The sequence below is a fragment of the Gouania willdenowi genome, chromosome 13, assembly GCF_900634775.1.
Source record: "Gouania willdenowi chromosome 13, fGouWil2.1, whole genome shotgun sequence".
Lineage (NCBI taxonomy): Eukaryota > Metazoa > Chordata > Actinopteri > Blenniiformes > Gobiesocidae > Gouania > Gouania willdenowi.
In genome coordinates this window covers 15,101,533-15,125,121 of record NC_041056.1, presented here as the reverse complement: position 1 = coordinate 15,125,121, position 23,589 = coordinate 15,101,533, and the positions used below count along the sequence as shown (strand labels likewise).

Below are 23,589 nucleotides of genomic sequence, written 5' to 3'. Positions count from 1 at the left end.
ATGTGATCAAAAAGTAATACTAGGAAAAAACAGAAATTTGTGATACCAATTGGGGTCACGACCCAAAAAAATGTTGGGAACCAATAACTTGTACATTTCTTACATTATTGTTGCATCAATCATACATACAGGTGAGGTGACATTTTTTTCTTTCAAGAAGTAGACAAAGTTTTCATGGCCACTCTAATTTTCAATGTTAAAAACAGGCTGATTAAGGATATTTGGAGTTTAAAGTTGGTAAGGTGTAGGAGTGCGTACAGTTAGTCTGACTTTGTTGTCTTTCTGTACATTAGGCGTATCTTGCAATTTGTCTATCGTGAGGTAATTGTTCCTGGCAGAGGTATTAAAACTTGTTACAGGTCAAAGCATGTCCGGAAGATGAATGAATAAATACATGTTCAACCCGAGCAACTCAACTACAGCATCCTGTCTCTTTTACGAGCCACTGTAAATTATTGCAGCTTGCACATTTTTTTTTTATCTCACTTAATCAATTTATTCACATTAAATCAATTTTATTTATTTACAGTTTTAATTAAAACAAACAAACAAACAAACATCAATTTCACATGACCAAGTCTAAGCAGCAATGAAGAGGGGAAAACTGTCTTCTAATAAGTAGAATATATTTACAGCATTGAAAACAACGGACCATGAAATGCCAGATTAAAATTCCCCCGTAGCCTAAACCTATCGCAGCATAACTAGAAAGAGGATCAGGATTACAGTAAAGAGAGTGCAGGCCTCCTGTATGGAAACTGGTTCTACAGATAGCTGAACTCACAGCTGAACTTTTAAAGTATAGACAGGAACATCCAGTAAATCAGAAGTCTAGAAATGAAACACTGCAGGTTTCTGTGTTTAACCTTACATCTTGACAATAAACCTGTCTCACCCTGAGATTATGTCTTGCTTCTGCTGACTTCCATCCCTCTACAGTGCAGTGTACCCCTCCTATTTACACTCACAACAAATGTCAACTTTACCTGCATAAAACAATGTTCTTGGCAACACATTCCTGATATCCTTAGTTCATGTTTTTCAGCCATAGCGAAGTGTCTTCATCTCATAACTGTAAAAACTCACCTTACTGTGCCTGTCTTCCTCATGGAGTGCCACAAACAATTCCACTCTCAACGCTCCTATGCTTTTATTAGGTCCACAGATGCTTTTTGCACTATAGTTTTGGACGAGAATATTACCAAAGACATATCAATCAAAAATTGTTTTTTCTCATAAAGTAATAATAAAGTTGAAATAGTTCTGATAATTGTGCTCAGGCACACACAGGCAGCCGCGGGGGTCTTGAAATGTAGCTGACGTCATCCACCAGAGGAAAACGTGGGGAGCTAAACGTGACTGTCAACGGTAAGTTTACCATTTAATGTCATCTGTGAGTTTGCTAGTTTATGTGCGCCTTATCAACACGGTACTTTAAACTGATACTACAGATGTTTTTGATGTAGTAAATCTGGTAATTGTTATTTAGAACCGAAATTTTAGCCTCTGATGCTAATAGGCTCTTCTTAAGCATGACTACTGTTAGCATAGCCTCGGCTGCACAGTTTATTATATCCAACCTTCGTAAACAATGACAGCTATTCCAAAGTGTGCCTTATCGCTGTGGTGTACGAACTGTAGTTGATAATCTAACAATTGCGTTTTGTTTTTGTCAAAGTTAGAAATACTTTGAGAGCTAAATAAAACAGCCACATTTGTCCATCTATACTCTCATAACAACGGTAATTTATCCTTGTGCAGCAGACTGGCAGGAAAATGAGCTGACGAACAGCGTTGTTATCTAACTTTTTTGTTCAGTATTATTCTCGGTTATCTGTTGATGCCCTATGTGTGTATATTTAATTTTACACTGCAGCAAAATGTAAATGTATGGTGTTTAACTGCAAAAGCATATTCCCCCCCACTGTGGGCCCATTGTATAGCTCAGTCTTACCTCATTTTATTACCTAAGATTTCAAGCTATGTTATTGTCTGAAGGTGAATTAAAAAGAAAAGAAAAAAAGTTTAATTATTTTCCAACCTGTAACGCTCACATGCTTACCTGATTTACATCTAGGTGATCCTAGAGTTCACCGAGCATCAGATTGACAGTCATGGAGTACATGCAGGCTCCTGCACAGACCAGCCAGGGTAACATGTAAGTACAGTGCATGTGTGTTTATACACTACTACATATTATACAATAACTAGTGAATACAGTTTTACAAAATTACTCTTGAGTCAAAGGTTGTTGCAAATATCGTCAAATATCAGTTAATTATATAAAGAAACATCACCATCTAAAATTAAAGAGGTTATTAATGAGGATGTAACAATTCACTCAACTCCCGATGTGATTCTCTCACGATTTATTTTACAAAATGAGACTGTAGACAAATGACTGAAAAATATTGTTGTTTTTTTTTCTTTGAAAAAAAAGGAAATGCTGTACTATTTTAAAGAATTCCTTTATAAACTTCAAAACAATGCAATTTAATTAAAAATAAATACTCAATGAAATAAATAAAGAAATGGTACAAATGCAGAAGAAGGCTGTTCATTTAAATTCTGGCTCTACAATAAACTATGCAAAACTGCATAATAGTTCCTTTTCTTTTTAAAAGTGCAACTGAAAATGTATTTTGTGCTTTAACAATTGGACTTTAAGGGTGTACTCACACTGGCAACTGGGGCCGTTCCAAGCTCACAGCAGGAACCCCCCCTCCCTGTCCCTTTTCTGACACGGTAGAACGGACGTGATCACCAGCTCAACTCGGTTCCCACAGAGAAACACATCATCACGTTAATTTATGACACACGTATGGCGTTACGTCACCATTAAGCGACTCTGGGTTTGTTGTTGACAGTACATTCTGTTAATTTCATATTTTCTGTTGCGTAGGGTAACTATAAACCAAGATTTACCCAGACATGTGCTCTTTTCACGGACTGGGTTACCCAGGGCCCCTGAACGCATCACGTTAATTTAAATGACTGTAACTCTGCTCATATTATCTATCGGAGAAATTCCACCAGTTTATGAAAGATAATAAGTTGCTCTTTACAGCCAGTGTCGGTACATTGCGGTAATTTTACTCACACGTAACGGAAACATTAAAGATGCTGCTTTGTTTTGACGAAATCGACACAAGGAACAGAGAGAACCAAGTGAGTGAGAAAGAAAGAGAGATTAAAACATACCAAATAACGGTGGATTTATTAAAAATGAAAGACTCTGACGGTAAAAAACCACCATGAATGGAGGTTCAAATGGATTTGAAAACAAAGGAGGAAACTGAGCCTATAAAGGTAAGATCAGTTTCATTTCTGGATCAATAAATGTCGTTCTGATTTTGTGGAGCTAGTCTTTGTGTACATTAATATAAGTGTAAATAGATGCTTTTAATGTGTGAGAAAATTTAGGACAGAGTATTTGTGTGTTTGTTTAAACTTTGTGTGTGTGTCTGTGTCCATCTGAGCATATTTATCTCCATCACTTTCAGTTTTTCTTTTGATGAACATGACATTATCTAACTCTTCTTTCTTTAAGTCCATGCAGAGTGGACACGCCCCTCCCTGGACATTAAAACCATGAGCTGATCCTAGTTTCCATCATCTGTTTTAGACCCATCACTTCTACAGACAACAGACAGAATAAAGCTCAGTCAACATGGGATGCACTTATTTATTGAAATGTATATTAAATGATTATTTAATTTTATTTTTTAGATGTTTTTAATTGTTTCAATAATTTAGAGACTTAAGGAACAGATTGTTATAATGCATAATAAAGGTGATTTACCTGAGTCATCACTCATTTCAGATTGTTTTTAAGTCTTTGTATAAAAATACTTTAACAGGACAACAATGATGTGCAGAGCTGCAGTAATCTTGGCTTCATACAATAATAATAACAACCACTGCACATGCCACCAGAGAAGCTTCCAGTGAATAATTTACAAATAAAAAAAAAAGTTCACTGATGGTGACATTGAGATCTTAATGTCACCATCAGTGAACTTTTTTTTTTTTGTGTAAATTATTCACTGGAAGCTTAGATATTGTGTGACAAAGATATCAAAGTTTGTTGTTTTGAGGAGTCATATTTATGATTAAAAGTTATGATTGTATTATATTCTAAAGTTTAGAATTATCTGGCTCGTCTTCCTTTCTTTCTGTTCACATCATAACTTTATATTTAGTTCTACAAAATGTGTTTACAGCTAATTTTACTGATTATTGTTACACATCATCCTGCATGTGCATTATATACAGTATAAATGTGTAGATTTAACCAACTGTTTGAGAAACCATTTTATTAAATACAAAGCAAACGACATGCAAACAGAAAAACAAAGGTAGAAATAGTGGTTTTAAATTATGAAATTAGTGAGTTGTTAAAGTGCTGAGGTGCAGCGGAGGGTCGTCTTCTGCAGAGACGTGATGAGGGGTCCGAGTAAAACCCAAAATTCCATGGTAATTTTGAGGGTATAAACATGCATATAAACACATTACTGGTATATTAACCCATATAAACCAAAAGATATAGAAATGGGACATTTTACGACTGCAAATGTGTAACATATTACTGGTATTTTGAGAACAGGACACTTGTAGATTTCTGAGCAATTCATTATAGTTGTGGAGGACTAACAGGAACTCCACATACTGAAAATTGGTATTGCCACATGTGCACTAACACGACACGACCTAAGAAGAGAACTAAAATAAGATTAAAAATAAATAAATAGTTGCAATAATTTGCAGTATTGTTCCAGGTTCTGCTGTCATAATATTCCCGTCCTTGTACTTCCAATGTTTAAATGTTTTGTTTTTAAGGTTCATGTTTCATTTTGCAAAAGGTTGCACTTTATTTCTGGCTGAAAATTATTACCCTTTCTTTCAGACATTTCATTTATTTGGGCTTGTATTTGTGATGTTCTGTTTTTGGTTACATTTAGATGAATAAATTAATACACTACACTTTGCTCCCCAAGACACTTTGTTTTCATTCTACAGAGTTTGAGTATGTGTCCCAGAACACTGAAACACCATATATATATATATATATATATATATATATATATATATATATATATATATTATTTATACATTAGCAGCAGTACAATGTCCAATTTCCATTTTTTTCTGGGTTATAAAATAGCCAACCACATGTGTCCTGTCCACAAAATACCAGTAATATGTTACACATTTGCAGCAGTAAAATGTCCCATTTCCATATTTTTTGGTTTATATGGGTTAATATACCAGTAATTTGTGTGTATATGTATGTTTAAACCCTCGGAAATACCCAGACCTGATGATGAGCTGCTACACTCCATTACTGTCCCGCTGTCGGCTGAACAAAGAGAAGTCCTGACGGTCATGTTGTCCTCTTCCTCCATGAGTTCTCTGTGGTGTTATTCATATATATCAGGTAATGCCAACTCTGAACTTTTCATCGGCTAACGAGCACTTCTGACACCGCTATCATTGCGGAATGCGGATGTTTATGTGCCGTAAAGCGTCGCGCGGTACCAACGTCATCACATTTTGCACAGAGCTGGTTAGGAACGGCCCTGGTTGCCAGTGTGAGTACACCCTAAAACAAATCCCATATCAAATAAATAATATAAATAAACTATGGCTTTCATTCTCTCTCTTGTTTCTCCCTTTCCTCTCTGTGCCCCTCTGACCTTGGATTTCACATTTTGTCTTGAGCAAGCCAAAATGCTTCCACACTTTTGATTTAAAACACAGTGGTGCGTCCTGAATTTCACATTCTAAATAGATAGCGTCCTCTGCTGTTAAAAGTACTGCGATTCAATTTCAGAGTATCGATGTGAACTGTGACCCCTTTGAATCAATTTTTAACTGCCTCACGATTCATCTTTACATCTCTAGTTGTTAATAACAGCTATGAAATTTCCTTTTTAATTCGAATCTGCTCTTTAGCCTGTGCTGCACCTGTGGGGTCCCCATTCCTCCTAACCCAGCCAACATGTGTGTGGCATGCCTTCGCACCCAGGTCGACATCTCTGAGGGGATTCCTAAACAAGTCACAGTGCACTTCTGCAAGCAGTGTGAACGGTTAGTCTGTGAGGCATGCTGGATGTGCCTTGAGTTTTAGGCCTTTTATAACTGGATAACACATTTCTAATCACAGCTATTGTCTAATATGAAGTGGTGGTTAACAATGCTGGTTTGAAATAAATTCCAATTTACTCTTTTTACATGCAGATACCTGCAACCTCCAGCCACTTGGATGCAGTGTGGGCTTGAGTCCCGGGAACTTCTGGCTCTTTGTCTGAAAAAGCTGAAGAGCTCCATGACCAAAGTCAGTTTAATGCAGATTTTTTGCCATTATTTATGTAGTTATTCTTCCATGTAAGCAGTTACTATAAACCATACTACCTGTACTTGTGTTCGTTAATTTTATTAGTCAAGTCTGATGGTCAAGAAGATAGCTGTGGGGCGTTTGATGTGTAATTACTAGGGGTGTAACGATATCTAAATCTCATGGTTCGGTATGATCACGGTATTAACCTCACAGTACGATAATTATTGCGGTATTGTAGGAAAGCTCACGGTTTACAGCAATGCTAACAAGATTGTCTGTTCACCATTTTGACAGTATTTATTGTCAGACTTTTACATTCATAACATCAGAAACTGATTACTGCCTACTAACAGATACAGATTCTTTCGATAAAGTGTGAAAATTCAAATCGAGTCAGGAACACTCTTAAAGGCAACACAGGTATAGAAACAGTCTATTAACAATAGATAAAATAATAGTAATTTAAAATCAGTCAAATAAATCAAAGTAGTGCAAACTTCCATATTCTCTTTAGCTTAATTTGAGTTTTTTATAGAGAAAGATGAACAAGTCAACCTTTGAGGTTAGAGCTAAAAGTGCCCTCGTTGTCAACATTTATTTATTTGACAGGGACAATGCAATTCAACATAGATACAAAATAAGTGTGCATCTGATGTGATGCACATAAAACTTTAAACTTTTGTCCCTGGTTGAGCCTTTTTATTACAGTGGAATACAGTCAATAAAATAAAACTCACCCATCCACAATACAAAGATTATAAAACGTTCTCTCTCTCTCACACACACAGCTATTTACATGTAGATTATTGCAACCACACATCATCAGTAGGGTAAAACTAACCTGTCTCAACGGTCTAATCCCACAATAACAACAGATGTACGGGTGTACCTACGCAACGTATCTTATTGTCCACCTTTTCGCCTTTATGGTTTTGTTGATGCGGTGAAACCAAAATGTTTCCACACCACTGACTTGTAGCCGCTGCAACATGCACAACATCTTTAAACTCCTCTGTTTCTACGTCGCTCTGCTGCTGCCATTATCCGCCATGTTTCTTATCCCCTCTGACCTTGCACTGTCGAACGCCGTTGGTTCAACTACCTGTAACCTATGACGATGCCGCAATGCATTATGGTACATGGTAGTTGGCCGTCTGCTACGGCCAACCAAAAAATTTAATTTTAAGCGCAACGGCTCATTATTTTATACCGTGACATAACCACTGCCATATTGAGGCACTTTTAATACTGCGCTATTGTCAATACCGTGACATTCCTAATATTTACATGTAAAGTTCAAATTCAAGGAGACGAGAAAGTTTAGTGTTTCAAATAGAAAATGTTGATCTCTTCTAGGGCTGGGCGATATGGACCAGTCATAAGTCATATCTGTGTATTTTTTTTTTAAATGGCTGACTGTGTCTCTGACTACAGTCAGCCAGGCATTCAGTGAAAGTTAACAAAACTCTGCAGTTTGTGTTCGTTGTCTGGTTGACTTTCAACTTGTGACAGTGAGTAAATGAGGGCGGAGCTTTTGTGCTTAGAGCCGTGCAGAGTTTGTGTGAGAGGCAGATGGGAGAAGCAGCAAAACGACTCCTATAAAGAATATTTTGACAAAAAAATAAAACGTAGTCATATCCTTAAAGAATATAGTCTTTTTCTTTCATGTGATCATGCCCACTGTGGTTGTGATTAAGTTGAAAGTTGAGGCTACGTCCAGATCTGAGCAACATGTATTTCTTCACAGGTGCGTCTCATTGATGCTGGCTTCCTGTGGACAGAACCACACTCCAAAAGAATTAAGTTGAAACTGACCATTCAGAAAGAGGTAAAAGATGAGTAATATGTTTGTTGTTGTTGTTGTTGTTTTGATGCTTTCCTTAAAACCAGAATTAAGCTTGTATTTTGTATTTTACCACAGATGAGACTTTCAGACATGTGTGCTCATGAACATATTATGTGTGTGTGTGTGTGTCTGTGTCCGGGGTCTTTGGCTGACATCTCATCCCCCTGACCTTTAGTGAGAACTTGAGCCTTAGTCGGCTTAACCCCAGCCTATTATTTGTGCTGTTAGAGGGCTTTTATAATGTTGTCACAGCTCATAGCATCCTGAAACTTCATTCAGACCATTATGGGAAACTCACTACCCTTGTTGCTCTTTTAGGTGATGAACGGTGCAATCCTGCAGCAGGTGTTTGTTGTAGAGTTTGTCGTCCAGTACCAGATGTGCGAAGACTGCCATCGTGTGGAAGCCAAAGACTTCTGGAAAGCTGTGGTTCAGGTCAGGCAAAAGGTGAGTGCATAGGCGGTTTTACCATATGGCATATGGAAGCAATTGTGAATTTGTGTTTTCTTCATTTATAAGATTTTTTTTTCCTTTCTTGTAAAATCAATTTTTCTATATGTAAATGTGGGTGCATCCAAATAAATATTTATATTTCTCAACACTTGTTATCAGAGACATCTCAGTAATAAACTATTCCACCTTCTTGTTACCTTTGCCCAATCAAATTAATTATTTTAATCACATACTAGCTGGACAAAAGCTTTCTATATTCTTTATTTTATAGGAAGGTTTCATAAAATAGTTAAAAGGGTTTTTAATTTTTTCTTTTTCCTTCAGTATTCTGTTTTCTTCTTTTTTTATGTAATATGCATATAAAAATGAATGTGAGGTCTTAAAGAGGGGTCAAACGGGATCTTTTGTTTTTTTCTTTTTCAGACTGTTCATAAAAAGACATTCTACTATTTAGAGCAGCTCATTCTCAAACACAAGCTCCACCAGAACGCTCTCAACATCAAAGAAATCCATGGTCAGTAGAGATATTTCCTGTTTTCGCACTAATTAATTTATTCTGTTTATTAATTATTTGCTTTAAACTTAAACCATGTTGTTATTCAAGCTTTTTAACGTGGACAACCCAAAATAATGGGCAAAATCAAATGACTGTTTAAATTGTAAAAATATGCTGAGTTATTCATCAATAACGCTAAATGATTGACGCACTAAATTTATTTTAATGATCATCATAAGTCCTTTTACATCGGGGGGGGGGGTTCCACCTCCTGTATAGCACAGATACAGCACTCGTAAAAATCACCAATGACCTCCTCATGGCAGCTGATACGCTGTTACGCGGATGACACCAAGCTCTACCTCACCAGTAAACCATCTCCTACCCTCCCCCCCATCTCTTACCAACTGTATCACAGAAGTTAAATCATAATATCCTAGAAGTCAATAGTGACAAAACAGAGGTTCTCCTCATTGGAAAGAAATCAACACTCTCCAAATCCAATAGTTTCTCTATCCAAATTGACAACTCCTCCATCCCCCTCACACACAGGTTAAGTTGTGTGTCATCCTCGACAGCACTCTATCTTACAAATCCCACTTCAATAATATCACCCAGTCCGCATATGTGTAACATTAACTCACTTTGTGCCATTGACGAGATATCTCGTCATTTCAAATCCAAAAGCTCAGTGCCATTGACGAGATATCTCGTCATTTGCATTTTTTCACGGGGATTACTAGAAAACACCCTGGCAGAGGTCTCTCATCAATAGATGCAGTAGTGTTGAGATGACGCCACAGACAGCGTGATGAAGGGGCGTGTCGGAACGGGTTGGAGTTTCTTAAAGAAACAGAGGCCTATTTCAAGGAGTTTGATATAGCCATGATGCGAGAGCAAATTTATTCAAGGCAGTTATTTTAATTTACTGCATTTACAGACCAACATAAGGTTGGGTCATCATTGTAGTGTGCTATAGTATGGTACTATGTGATTGTAAAAAGCACAATACCCCCTCGTTAATCACCTCCACTCCTCCCTCACCCTGCTGCTATCCTTGTCCACAGTCTTGTCACTTCCCAGCTTGATTACTGCAATTCCCTTCTCTTTAATCTCCCCAGCAAATGCCTCCATAAACTCCAGTTAGTCTAGAACTCAGCTGCCCGCATCATCACCAAAACCCCCTCTATCTCCCACATCACTCATGTTTTCCACTAGCTCCACTGGCTCCCCATTCAATTCTACATCAACTTTCACCACACTGCCCCCCCTTACCTGACTGATCTCATCCCCGTTTACACTCCATCTCGCTTTCTCAGATCCTCTTCCTCCATTCCTCTGTCCACTCCCCCAGCCCGCCTTACCACCATGGGGAGCAGACCTTTCAGCCGCTGTGCTCCTCGGCTCTGGAACTCACTACCTCTGGATGTCAGGAACATGGACACATTCTCACAATTCTAAGCCGGACTCAAAACAAACTTATTTAAAACAGCATTTCCCACCTGCTCGGTCTCTGTGTTTTAGCTTAACTTTTACTGTTGTTTTTACACTGTTTTAGCCTAAATTTGATTGTGGTTTTATGATGTAATGTTAAGTGACCTTCGGTGACTTGAAAGGCACTGATGTATAATAATAAAAATAATGCATTTTATTTTAGTGTTTACATCAGGACAAAGGCCTAAATTTGGTTTCCTCTTTCCATTTTAGGACCTTTATTCAAACTAAAAAGAAGCAATTCCAGTTTTGTAAATCAGGATGTAATGAAACGTATTGATTTGCTGAGTGTTAATTATCTCTTCTACTAGAACGCAAGCCATGTGCTCGTTTTAGACTCTAATCAAGTTAAACAGCTGTTCTAAAGCGGACCTCAGCAGGGCACGTCATAGATGTAATCTGTGTGTTTGATTCAGAGCAGGTGTTTAGCAGCAGGTCTCGGTGCTTGCCCGACAATGTGAAGTGCCTAACTGAATTTTTGTGATCACATACTGAGTCATGCACACTGTGCATTGAATGACAGCTGAGCTGCAGATCTCCATGCTCTGGAATAGGACTGTGCAGTGGACGCTGGCCTGTTAGTATCATAGAAATCATCTCCATATCACAGCAGGACATAAAAGCTTTACAATCATGCGGCTGCCAGATTTCTCCTCCTCCATGTGCGTTGGTGATGACCTATGATGTGCATCTGTGGTGAATTTACTAGTGAACATTGTTTCATGATGTTGCTTTTCTCACCCAGAGGGAATTGATTTCTATTACGGCTCCAAACAGCACGCTCAGAAGATGGTGGACTTTTTGCAGTGCACCGTGCCGTGCAGGTGAGCAGTTTGTCTCTTTTTGTGGGACGACTGAATTAAACATCACAAACTTTAGACACTGTGTTTTTTCCAAATTGGCCCACAAATGTAAGAACAGGCCTTAATATGTAGTGATGGTCCAACTTCAATTTGGTGTATCATTGCCTGTTCAAAGGATACTTCTAGGTATCGGTCCCTAAATGTTTAGCACTGTTTTTTTTTTTTTTTTTTTTTTTTTTTTGCATCTGTGAAACATTTAGTCATTATAATCCAAGTGGTCCAACTAGTAACTTGCCTCCTTTAATCAATATTGTGATCTTTTCTGTTTTAAAAGGTCAAAGACGTCTCAGCGGCTCATTTCTCACGACATCCACTCAAACACATTCAACTATAAGAGCACCTTCTCTATGGAAATTGTACCCGTCTGCAAGGTATGTCTGTTAACATTGCACCTTATTATAAACTAAAACATGTCAGTTGTGGTAATAAAAGGAGGATATTAACTAGAGGTTTGTGTCTGTGAACAATTTCATTTGGAGAATATTCTAAATAACAAATTTATAGATCAAATCATCGTTATCTACTACACACCAGATTTTACGGTTTGTTTTTATTTTTTACATTCCATTTGATTTGAAGGTCATTTCCCAGATTAAGTATGTCCTAAGTTTAACTCAAAGAAATGCATGGACATCTTTACAACAGTGAAATTTTTTGTTTTTTTCCCCTTCCAAAAAATGTGGTCATCCTTATAGTGAGCCCATTATCGTGTATTGTACTGTATAGTATCTTAAACTCAGTGTATCATCCCCTAAATGTCATACATTTCCACAATATTTTTTGCTGTAAACCTAGCTTTAGTGTGCATTTCTATTGTGTTAAAATATGAAATTAATGAAAATTGATTATGCCATTAAGCATGTTTTGCATAAATGGCGGGAGTTAATTCCCTGTAATAGTTCCAGCAAGATTAATTTTGTCTTCTTTTTGAATGGTATGTTAAAATAAGTTTTTGTTTATTCAGTCAAGGTTTTTCAGGAAATGTATATCTCCTGACATGTTTCCCATTGATACTTCAGAGGAAGCATCAGTGGCGGTCAGCTTAACTCCTCTGACGAAGACTGACAGTTTCCTGCAAACTTTGTCTGAACAAATGAAACCTTAACATAACATAATTGCCTGTAATTCCATCTATTTGGGGAAAGCCAATGAAATGGTAATAAAACAGAAATGTGTAAAGTTACATAAATATGGCATGTAAATAAATACACTCTGAAACGGAATTGGGAAATGTTTGTATCGAAAGTGGAAGCAAGTTAGATTCAAAATGTGTCATGTAATCCAGGGTTCTCTCCAGCGCTGTTGAGCGTAGGGCCCCCAGACGGTGTAATTTTTCTCCCCTACCGAGCAATGGCGCTCCCAGTTTTCAGTAACGTTGGGGGGGATTTTCTGTTGCTTTTTCCTTTCGTAATCGGTACCGCCATAATAATTGCTGGACTTCCAGGTGTGCACAGGTTATTTTAACTCCATCTTTAATCTGAATAACCCAGAAACACATTTATTAGCCACACCTATTTAATACAGGCGATTGGCTCGGACCCTTCCGTCTTTACCTGAGGACCTCTGCAGCTCTTTAGCTGCTCTCGATGCTGCCTGTGTCCATTGCATCCTCTGCTTACGTAACCGTAATAATCATCTGCGTATTTAAGCTCCAAGGAGTGCAGACAGTCCGGACTCCGCTGTGCCCGGAGGCTCAAACAAAATGTTTCTTGTGGGATTTATGCTGCTCATTTAAGTTTTGTTTGGAAGTCTTTATTTTACTGAATAAGCTTTTTGAGATCAGGTTGAATTAGCTGAACAAGCTAATATTTTAGTTTTATATATATATTTATTTATTTTGTAATATGATTACTGTTGGATTTGATAAAAAGATAATAGTGATACATTGGTTTGGTTATTTTAATAAATGGATACCAACACACATACCTTGTTTAAAAGTATGAAATGGCCACAAAGTGAGGAAAAGTAAAAAAAAGATGCATAAAAAAACCGTGATAATCGTTGATTAATTGAATCTTAGCACCCTGAAATGAAATCGAATCGTGAGGTCCCTTAGATGGCACACCCAAATAAGGCAGTAATTAAGATTAAAAGAACAACAATAGCTTTACTTCACTAATTTTGGCCCTCAAAGAGTTATACATTTCAAAATGTTCTGTGCGGCAGCGCTCGCTCACGCACCACCCTGCAATATGATGCCTTTCACAATGGCAGAGGGTGGTAAGAGCAGCAGCTTTTTGGAGAAAGTGAAAAATCACAGTTAAGCAGTAAATGTAGGGTAACAATTGATGTTCTTGCCAAGTATGTCTTTGTTGTCTGTTGCTGTGTAATCCTGACATGTAGCCTAATTTGTGTGTTTTAAATTGTAAAACAAATATTTTTGAATGATGCCTTGGTTTGACCTCTGCTGCTCTGGTTGTGTGTGGTTTTCAGGACAGTGTGGTGTGCCTTTCACCGCGGCTGGCACAGAGCCTGGGCAACATGGGTCAGGTCTGTGTGTGTACCCGTGTGACCAGCACCATCCACCTAATTGATCCCAGCACCCTGCAGAGTGAGTAGTTCTCTTTGGTTGTATCACTGTCAATGGTCTGTAGTTAATTTATGGACTCCAAACAAATTTGAATACATCATTTTAGACAGTCCAATCAGACGGGAGTAGCCACTTGGTCAAACCGCTCCATGGACGCCAAGACAGAGATGCCTCGGACCAATCTTTTGATTGTTGCTACATTGCTTTCTCGTTCAAATATCATACACTGGTGGTTATTGTAGGACTAATTCATCTGATTGGATTCAACGAGCTCATGGAAAATATTGGAAGTTCATTTATTCAACCTGCCAAATGCCTAAATGTTTCCAAATGTTTTCCAATCAGTCCTCAGATGTGTTTGAATAACAAACCATCTGGTGTCATGTTGGCTTTGGTGTGGATAACATCAAAGGCACTTGTAGCATGATCGCTGCAAAGCTTTAATTGCCTGGCCACCCTTCACTGATGGAGTTAATGATTGATGCTTTCATCTCTGTCGGCTAACTTCACTGCAGCTTATTGGCTTCACCCGTGACATCATACCTGCTTATGTGTTTATATATATATATATATATATATATTATATATATGTATATGTGTGTATATGATCCATATAGATCTTAAAGGAATGTCTGAAATCTCCTGGCCAATATCCAGTCCTTGTGGGAGGATGAAACGCTTCTATGGAAATATTCTGATGCTTTGAAGTTGAACACATGTTTTTAATCGCTCTTCAAAGAGAAGGCATTCGTGTTTTTAAAGGGAAAAAAGTGATTTTTCTGGGCTGCCTGAAATGCAGAAATGGCCTCAAGGCTGTTTTGCACATTCAGTGGCAGGAGCCAATTAAGTCACCCAACAGAAATATGAATGTCTGTTTTTATGCTGCACCAAAGTGTTTGCTACAGAGACTAAAAGTTTGCTTTCTTTGAGACATTTTCAGGAGAAATAAAGCCTGTTGCCTTGATACAAACAAGGGAATGAATAAATGAATGAATGGAATATGGCTTAAATAATTATTAGTTTGGATAATTGTAGATAGGATAGATAGATAAAGCTGGGCAATATGGAGCAAAACTCATGTCTATTTTGTAGTGTGGCTTTAGTGGAAGATTTAGGTTAGGACACACTCGACTGTGCTTTTTGTGCTTTTGAGAAGTAGTGAAAGCAGTCCTAAAACAAGTATTTTAAAACAAATATACACACACGCACATGTGTGTGTATATTTATATACAGGTTCTCGCCACCACTGTTAAGTGTAGGTGCCCTTGACTAATTTTGCTCCTCTACGGAGCGATGGTGCCCACAACTTTCCGTTTTCATCAACGTAGGAAGTTTTCTGTTGTTTTTTTTCCACGTGTGTGCACCTTCGCCCTCCACGCATGCGTCCTCTGCGTGTATTTGTGTTTTTGTGCGTGTGTGTGTATCCTCCAAGTGTGTTCCAATATTACAGCAGGTTTCACATATTACCTCATTTAAATTTGAAAAGCGCATCTTCGAATCAGTCTTTTGAAAACAATGTTATTTTTTGTTTATACAGTGTCTGAGTATTTATTAATGGAGGATCTATACCGAGCATTAGTAACTCTCCCTTCACCAGTTCAACAATGAACTTTTAGCTTTAAAGTAAGGCAGGAACAAAGATTGAAAAAAACAAAACGAAAACCCCAACTTTATCTTGAAAATTCTGCGATGCCACGCGATCCCCCTATGCTGTAAAAAATTCCTGCTGAGAAGCCTAATATATAAATATCAATATAGGCGATATTGTAATTTTCTTTATCACCAAAATATGAATCTCGATATATCGCCCATCTCTAATAGATTCTTAAAAGCATGTATAAATTGGTGGGCACCTTTGGCATCTTGAGTAGTCTGTGTTTATGTTGCCCCATTCACAGCAAACTGTGATAAACTATATATTTACACCTTTTTATCAGCTTCACTAACTCACCTGTTACTGAAGTGAGAACTACAAAGCTTTTAAATGATTGCTGCTCTCACCATTGTAATAAAACATGGTATATTTCCCATTAGTTGCTGAGGTGGATGGAAACACATACTGGCGTTTCCCGTTCAACAGTCTTTGTATCCCACGTCAGCTGGAGGAGTTTATTGTAATGGACATCGACATGATCAGAGAGCAGAAGTTGGGTGCTGGAGCTGGTGTGAGGTCCAACAAGGTAAAGGTGCATGTGTGCGTGTTTGTTGGTGCAGAACAAATTGCATTATAGGAGAACATTGCGCTCCCCCTGGGGTGGAAATCAATAGTGAACCATTACGTAATGAAATCTGGAGTTGCTGCAATGGAAACATCGAGGAATGCTTGTTGTTTATTGGACTTTAGTTGTTTGTATGTTCTTCTGATTGTGTTTTTTGTGCGTTTGTAACAGCACACCTTGGCCGAAGTGTGGGTTCAGAAAACATCAGAGATGAACACCAGTCAGCAGTATCACTGCCGCACTTTCCTCGGTCACCTGCTCAACATCGGAGACCTGGTGTTAGGGTGAGTGTGAATGAACGAGCCTTCAGGTTTTTGTCTCAGTCAACACTGAAGCTTAATGCTGCGACTCCTTCACATCTTACAGATTTGATTTTGCCAACTCCAACGTCAATGACGAGTACCTGAATAAGATGAACCCTCATCACGTCCCAGATGTGGTGAGATGCTTTCCTGAGAACAGAAACCTGAGATGGCTTTTTTTTTGCACTGGAATAATACTGACCCCTAGTGACAAAAATGAATTGACAAACTGTTTTCTATGGTTTATAAAAGTGAACTCAAGTACCGCTTGTGTTGACTGCTCTAAGGTACTGATCAAAAAGAGCTACGACCGCAGCAGAAGGATGAAGCGCAGGAACTGGAGACTACAAGAGATGGACCGAGACCGTGAAGGAATGGACACAGATGAGAGGTAAGTGTCTGATTTCTTTATTTCGATCATATGAATGACAACTTAAACAGTTTAAAATAAAATGACCAAACTTGGGCATCTCAGTTTACATGAACGAAACAGTAGGAAGACGTATAAACTTAAACATTAATCAATCATCTTGTTATTTATGGCTTTAACAAAGAACATGAGGTCACAGCCTTGCAATAAGATGTTATTTCATTATTTACTGCAGTTTTGTCTCTCTCTGTAAATTAATAATTATATACTTCATTAACTTTCTGACACAGTTTAGGTTTGTTTTGTTTTCATAGTTCTTCCAGTCACTCGTTAATTATTTTAGTTTGTTTCTGATTATGCATCATTATTAATGATTGTTTCTAAAATTCAGGAGCAATGGTTAAAGGTTCGTAATTGTAGATCTAATTTTAGTCAAAGTCAGCTTTAATGTCAACTCTAATATATGTACAAAACATGCAGAAAATTGAAATTTTACAAACACGAAAAACAAACAAATGTAGGATATATAAATTATGACGGAACAACAAGTATTTACAATATGTACCGTGTGCAGATATAAATATGACTGGTATAGTGCAGAAGTATGAATTAAATTAGGGACTTTTTTACTAGAAAGTGAGTATAAGCTATTAAAGGAAATGTGAGGGATATAGAGTGGCAGAGAAAGTTGTTGTTGAGATGTGCTTCACTGTATTTTCTGCCTCCAGACAATATCAGGACTTCCTGGAGGACTTGGAGGAGGATGAGGCACTGAGGAAGAATGTCAACATTTACAAAGGTGAGCAGCTACATACATTCACTGCTTGTTTTTAATCAGCAGCTTGTTTCCGATGACGCACATTTCAAACAGTTAACCATCAAAGACCTGTTACTGGGATAACAAGTGAATGCTGAATTTTTAATTTTTTTTTTTCCCTTCCTCAGATACGTCAAAGATTCCTGTGGAGAGTGACACAGATGATGATGGAGCGCCACGCATTTCTCTGATGGAGATGCTGGAGGAGCTGAGCCTCTCAGATGCCACTGGGGGAGAGGGGGCTGACATGCTGACAGAATAAAGTGCTGCTGCTGTCTGTGGATGGCAGACTCATGCATTTATTCAACTCATTTGCTGCATACTCGAGACTGATTTAACCACCTGCAGATAACAGAGCTAGATTCCAGTTTAGCATTTGGACTGAACTTCTGTTCTAAATGATTCTATGTGACCGTTTAGTGAATCTAAATAAATGTTTGATCTTCAATCCTCTCTTTTTCAAGGTTCTGGGCCTTTTTATTTCAGTGTATCACGAGAAACATTCACCAGATGGCACTGTATGCATAAAACAAATGGAAACAATGCATTCAAATTGTCTACAATTTTGCTGTAAAGTCTGATTTGGTTTAATTTTGGTTAAACATATCGATAGGTTAAAATAACTTAATGAGGTGTAAAGTTCACATTAAAAAGTATTAAAGTATTCTTGTGACACTGGTTCCTCATTTCTTGCCTACTTTGGGCAAAGGGCACAGTGACTCACCCTGGGCAACAAGGCTCAGAATCCATTTCCTCGTATTTTTTTAGTGTTGTTGGGGTCTGTTGGTGCAAAAAATTCAGCTTCTATCGGGGACTAGGTGAGGTTGACTGTTGCAGGGCCACCACACAGAGGCAGACATTCACTCACCCTTTCGCTGCTATTGACAAATTAAGAGACTAAATCAACCCAACAATATTTTTTTTAGGCTGGGGAGAAAGCAAGAGTATGTGGTTAAAAAACAAAAACCCACACAGCCAGAAAGGGAACATGCAAACTGCACATGGGACAGATTGGGAGTTGAACCCAGGCCCTTTGCTGGGAGGCAAAGGGCCTGCCAAAATACATCACATTGTGACAAATTAAGTTTCTTTTACATAAATGAACATCTTGTTTCAATGTGAAAGTGTTGATGTACACTGTTTACCACTATTACGTCTACTCATCCACACAGTCTAGGGGTGTGTTTGCTTTGAATCATCCCAGAGGTGTTTACTGAGTTTATGATCAGGTACTTTTGCAGTCATGTTGGAGGTGTGTTCCCATTTTTGTTTAAACTGCAGAGAACAATGAAAGAGGTTGGGTTTTTTTTAACACATTTTAATGATTAAAACTCAGGAGTGAGTCAGAAATATCACAAGATTAGTACTGTTTGGTAGACCTTGGTGTCAATAGTCATTAATGTCTACCAATTTATTTTAAAATACCTTTTGAGACGTACACTGAAAGGCCTGAATTAAACCATATAGCAAAAAGGTCATCATAATGTATATAAAGAATTTAGAATTAAAACATGCAGTGATTACCACTGCATCGAAGCCACACTCTTCTTTTTTGTAGTGTTTGCCATACTTTGATTAGAAACATGTATTATTTGAGCATTGGTACAACAGTATCAGATTTCCCTGCATGCAGCCCAGACAGTAAGACAAATAGTGTTGGCACTTTGTTGAAGCATAAAATGGTTTTGTAAGTGTTGAGTTAATACAAGGAGTTGTGCAGCTGGATTAATGTGTGTGGGTGAACTCATTGAGAACAGGCAGTGTGAGCAACATGTCTCTCATACTGACTGACTGAGGAAAGGTGGGAGGAGGGCCAGGTTTGTTTTTCACCAACCTGAGCTGGTTGTTAACGGTAATCAGATCTACTTGGGAAAGCGAATGAAGTGAATCCCCTCTCTAGCTCTGTGTGTGCCTGCTTTTATTACCACTTTTGCATACACAAACTAAATGCTTTACAAGCACTTTTTTTTTTTTTTTTTTGATCAGATTGTTTTTTTGGAGCTTTGGTTTTGTTTAAAAATCTCCGTTTCCTCACTTTGAAACACAACTAACCCAAAGTGCTTGACTAATTGTAACAGTAGAACTCCAGGCAATAAATCAAGTCATTAAATCACTGTTGGGTGTTTAAGGCATAATAGACTTTTCGAACCAGTTTTTATGTTTCTGACACTAACTTACAACGATGCCTTTGTTTTCACATCAGTAGTTCGGTGAAAAAACTATACAGCTCAGCAAATCTCAGGATTAGGAGATAAGGTTCCTCTTTTATTTCTGAGTGTGTCAAAAACACAAAGATAACATCCTTTTTTTTTCCCATGAGTGTTTGTCAGACTTGTTTCAGGTTCGAACACAGTCAGGTGTGTCTTTGGGAACTATTGGCCCTGTTTGGCTTTTCAATCTTAATGTGAAATCAAATACAATACAATATTTTAACTCTTCTTTTTTTAAAAAAAAAAAAAAAAAAAAAATAGTATTATGTTAATATTTACACATATACAAAGGATAGACACAGAAACATGTGGAAATGAACTTAAACCCTGGTTGCAATGGCCTTCAACAAAAAAAAAAAAAATGGAATTTTAAACAGCCTTTAATTTAATCATGTGACAAAATACAATGTGATAATAAATCTGTTTTTATTTCTAAAGCCTATTTACAAAACACTTAAAAACAAAAGCGTGGACTTATATAGTGAGTTATCATCTATCCGTCTAACTATTTAATTAACAAACACCTGCAGTATTGGCTGTGATCAACAGAATCATGGTTCCCAATTGAACAGTCCCTAAATTACTAATAAGCCAACACTTACATTTATCAGAAGCAGTATTTATAAAGTGTCATATTCAATTTAACTCAACTTTACTTGTATAGCGCAATTTACAACAAAGCAACAAAAGCACGTATCAAAATATAAAACAGCGACAGTGGGAAGAAATCTCCAGCAGAACCAGGTTCAGAGGTGGCATCCATCTGCCTCGACTGGTTGGGGTTAGTGGACAGGGGGGACAGAACAAGATGGAGAGATAGAACATCAGAGTGTCCCAGACTAGTTGAGCCGTGAACCACAGATCAGGAACTGCCTGCACCATCAGCTTCACGACACCTGAAACAGAGCAGAGAGAGAAGGGCGAGGAGAAGGCACTGACTGCAGAAAAACGTGTAGCCTAGTCAACACTTATTATAAAGGTGATGAATCTCTTTCCGTTTATTGGTAAGCTAACAGTGACTCCAAGGTCTGTAAATGCGACCGTTCCCCGACGAGCCCATGTCCGCTCTAGTGGTTAGGTTATGCTATATGATTCAGTCCTGTTTATGCAGACTGTAAATCATAACCAGCTACATCAGAATTTTAATCTCTTTTTATTGAACCAGTAAATGCGACCGTTCACAGATGAGCCCATGTTGGCACTAGTGAGTTATGATTCAGTCCTGTTTATGCAGGAAGGTTAGGCTAAGTCAGCGGTCTGCTACTGCGGCTCTGGAGCCTAATATGGCTCTTTGCCTTTTTTGCAATGGCTCCCTATAGTTATAATAAAAAACTATTGAAATAAATAGTTTTGTTTTTTTACAGAGGCTGTTAATGATTAATGACAAATAAAATCAGGATATAATAATTTGTTAACCAAAACCTTTCTACTTCACCTCCTGCAACATCTACAGACCATTAACTTTCCTTGTTTTATTTTAAACTGTTTTTAAGTTGCCATTTACATGATCAATATAAATCAAAGCAAATCAAATTAAATCAAACATTATTCTATATATTTTTAACAATAAATAAGTTAATACACTGTATTGTCTTCATTGAGAAGGTATTTTTTTGGCTCCAGGAGGACTTTAATTCAGGTGAGATGAGGCAAAATGGCTCCTTGTAGAGTAAAGGTTGCAGACCTCTGGGCTAAGTCTAGTTAACAATGGACTTAACCATCATTTCTTTTTATTTTATTTTATTAATAAGAAATAGATTAGCTGAAAGCCTGTAAAGATGTTAGATGCCCTTTGACCTCATTATAAAACACACTCTTTCACTTTCAGGTGGCAGAGTTAACTAACTGCACTTTTCCTCTAAGCAGGAAGTCTACTTCTCTCCCAGAGGTTAAATTAGGTCTGAGCAAACAAACACATGTCTAATGAGTCTAATGTCAACTCTAGTGTGTAGAGTCTTGTGTGCTGGTTTTTAATTAACACAAATGGGAAAATGTATATTCTTGCATTTAAGCACTTCTCCATGTATTAAAACAACTCGTCGTGAGCTCTGACGACTTGTGACACAATATTTTCACTCCAAATGTTAAAGTAACTCTTGAGCTGATGTGTGTGTGGGTGTGTTTATCATGTTTTGTAGAGCAGTGGTTCTCAAACTGTGGTCCAAGGAACCCCAGAGCCTGGTCCTCAACTTTTGGGGTCCATGAAATATATATTTTTAAACTAATATCCACGTCATTTAATTACAAGTCCGTTGGCTTGTTTGCAATGACTTTCCTGGTTAAATAAAGCAGTGGTTCCCAACCTTTCTTGTCTTGTGTACCCCTTGTGCCTTTTTGTCATACCATGAGTACCCCCTCACTCATTCGTGTTCATGATTCTCCAAAAGTAACACAACTGAATATTCAACGCAAGTCATTTTATTTCATCTTCTTAAATTGAACAATGAATATTCAGGCATTATCGTCTTATTTAACTCAAATTAAACATAAAATGATAAATATAAGAAATAATATTCGTTATAGTTAACGTTTGTATTATTAATATTGTATTATTAATACCAATATATTATTATTATATTGTTATTAAAGAAAAATAATTCAGTTGAAATTAGAAAAAAAAAGAATAAATCAAAATAATAAGTCATATAAATAAATAAATACAAAACAAATAATTAACCTGCCTGTGTTATATATAACTTTTATGACATTTACCACAAAAGGAGCTTCTTTGAATGTGTCCCCTTTAAACAGGCATTTAAACTTTGAAAACAAGTCATAGCGCACACGTACCATTTTATTGACGGACTTATGAAATGACTGAGAATATTTTTCATTATCTTGGAAATAAATTCTTAATTTTTCCACGTACCCTCTGCAATGTGCTCACGTACCCCTCGGGGTACACGTACCCCCGGTTTGGGAAACACTGAAATAAAGAATAAAATAAAATAAAGTATAAATGAAAATAAACCGTGATATCAAAACGTCACAATACATGATGTTTTATCCTTGTATCACTGACACATCTTTCGGAAGCAAGTCTTTTTGACTGCGGGCCATAAACGTAGACATGCAAAAGTGGTTGAAAAAGAAGAATGTCGTGATGATGACATTATTTGGTTTTAATTTTTGACTGGCGTAAATTTTCAGTATGAGTGCCACTTGATCTTGTTTATCTTCGTAAGTATGTCCACGGTTAAAGTCAAATAAAGGCATCAACTGCTATTTTTTGGTCTTTTCTCCCCTTTCCAAAATATTGTATTGTTATTGTGAGCTCTGTATCATATATCGTATGATACATATTGGGAACATTGTATATTGTCCCAACCCTAGAGGCTGTACATCTGCTCGTGTTGCACATACACCCTGCTCTTGATTAGCTTTCACTGACAAGATAAACTGACACAAATTTCCTTGTAGGTGAAGATAGTTTTGTTTCTTTATTCAACTTATTCAACTTAATCCCATTTGGGATGAATGGTATGGAGGTGGATTTGTGTCTTTATTATTCAATATTCAAAAATTACTTTTCAATAAAAAAGTCACTTCAATAAAAAAAAAAAAAAAAAAAAAAAACATTTTCAATCAAATTTTAAAAACTTCAAATGCAATTATTTGGGTCTCAATTTTTTTTTTTTTTTTTTTTTTT

General features: G+C 37.3%; 1 protein-coding gene across 1 annotated transcript; it reads left to right on the top strand.

Annotated features, from left to right (window-relative positions):
- Positions 1–1,280: 1,280 nt before the first annotated feature.
- nmd3 (NMD3 ribosome export adaptor) lies at positions 1,281–18,189 on the top strand. Its single transcript, XM_028463972.1, has 16 exons — positions 1,281–1,368; positions 2,078–2,158; positions 5,956–6,090; positions 6,241–6,337; positions 8,088–8,168; positions 8,505–8,633; positions 9,063–9,153; positions 11,375–11,453; positions 11,767–11,863; positions 13,926–14,043; positions 16,057–16,202; positions 16,413–16,525; positions 16,608–16,680; positions 16,831–16,934; positions 17,642–17,712; positions 17,859–18,189. The coding sequence occupies exons 2-16, from the start codon at positions 2,115–2,117 to the stop codon at positions 17,990–17,992; spliced, it is 1,512 nt and encodes a 503-aa protein (XP_028319773.1). The 5' UTR covers positions 1,281–1,368; positions 2,078–2,114; the 3' UTR covers positions 17,993–18,189.
- Positions 18,190–23,589: the final 5,400 nt, after the last annotated feature.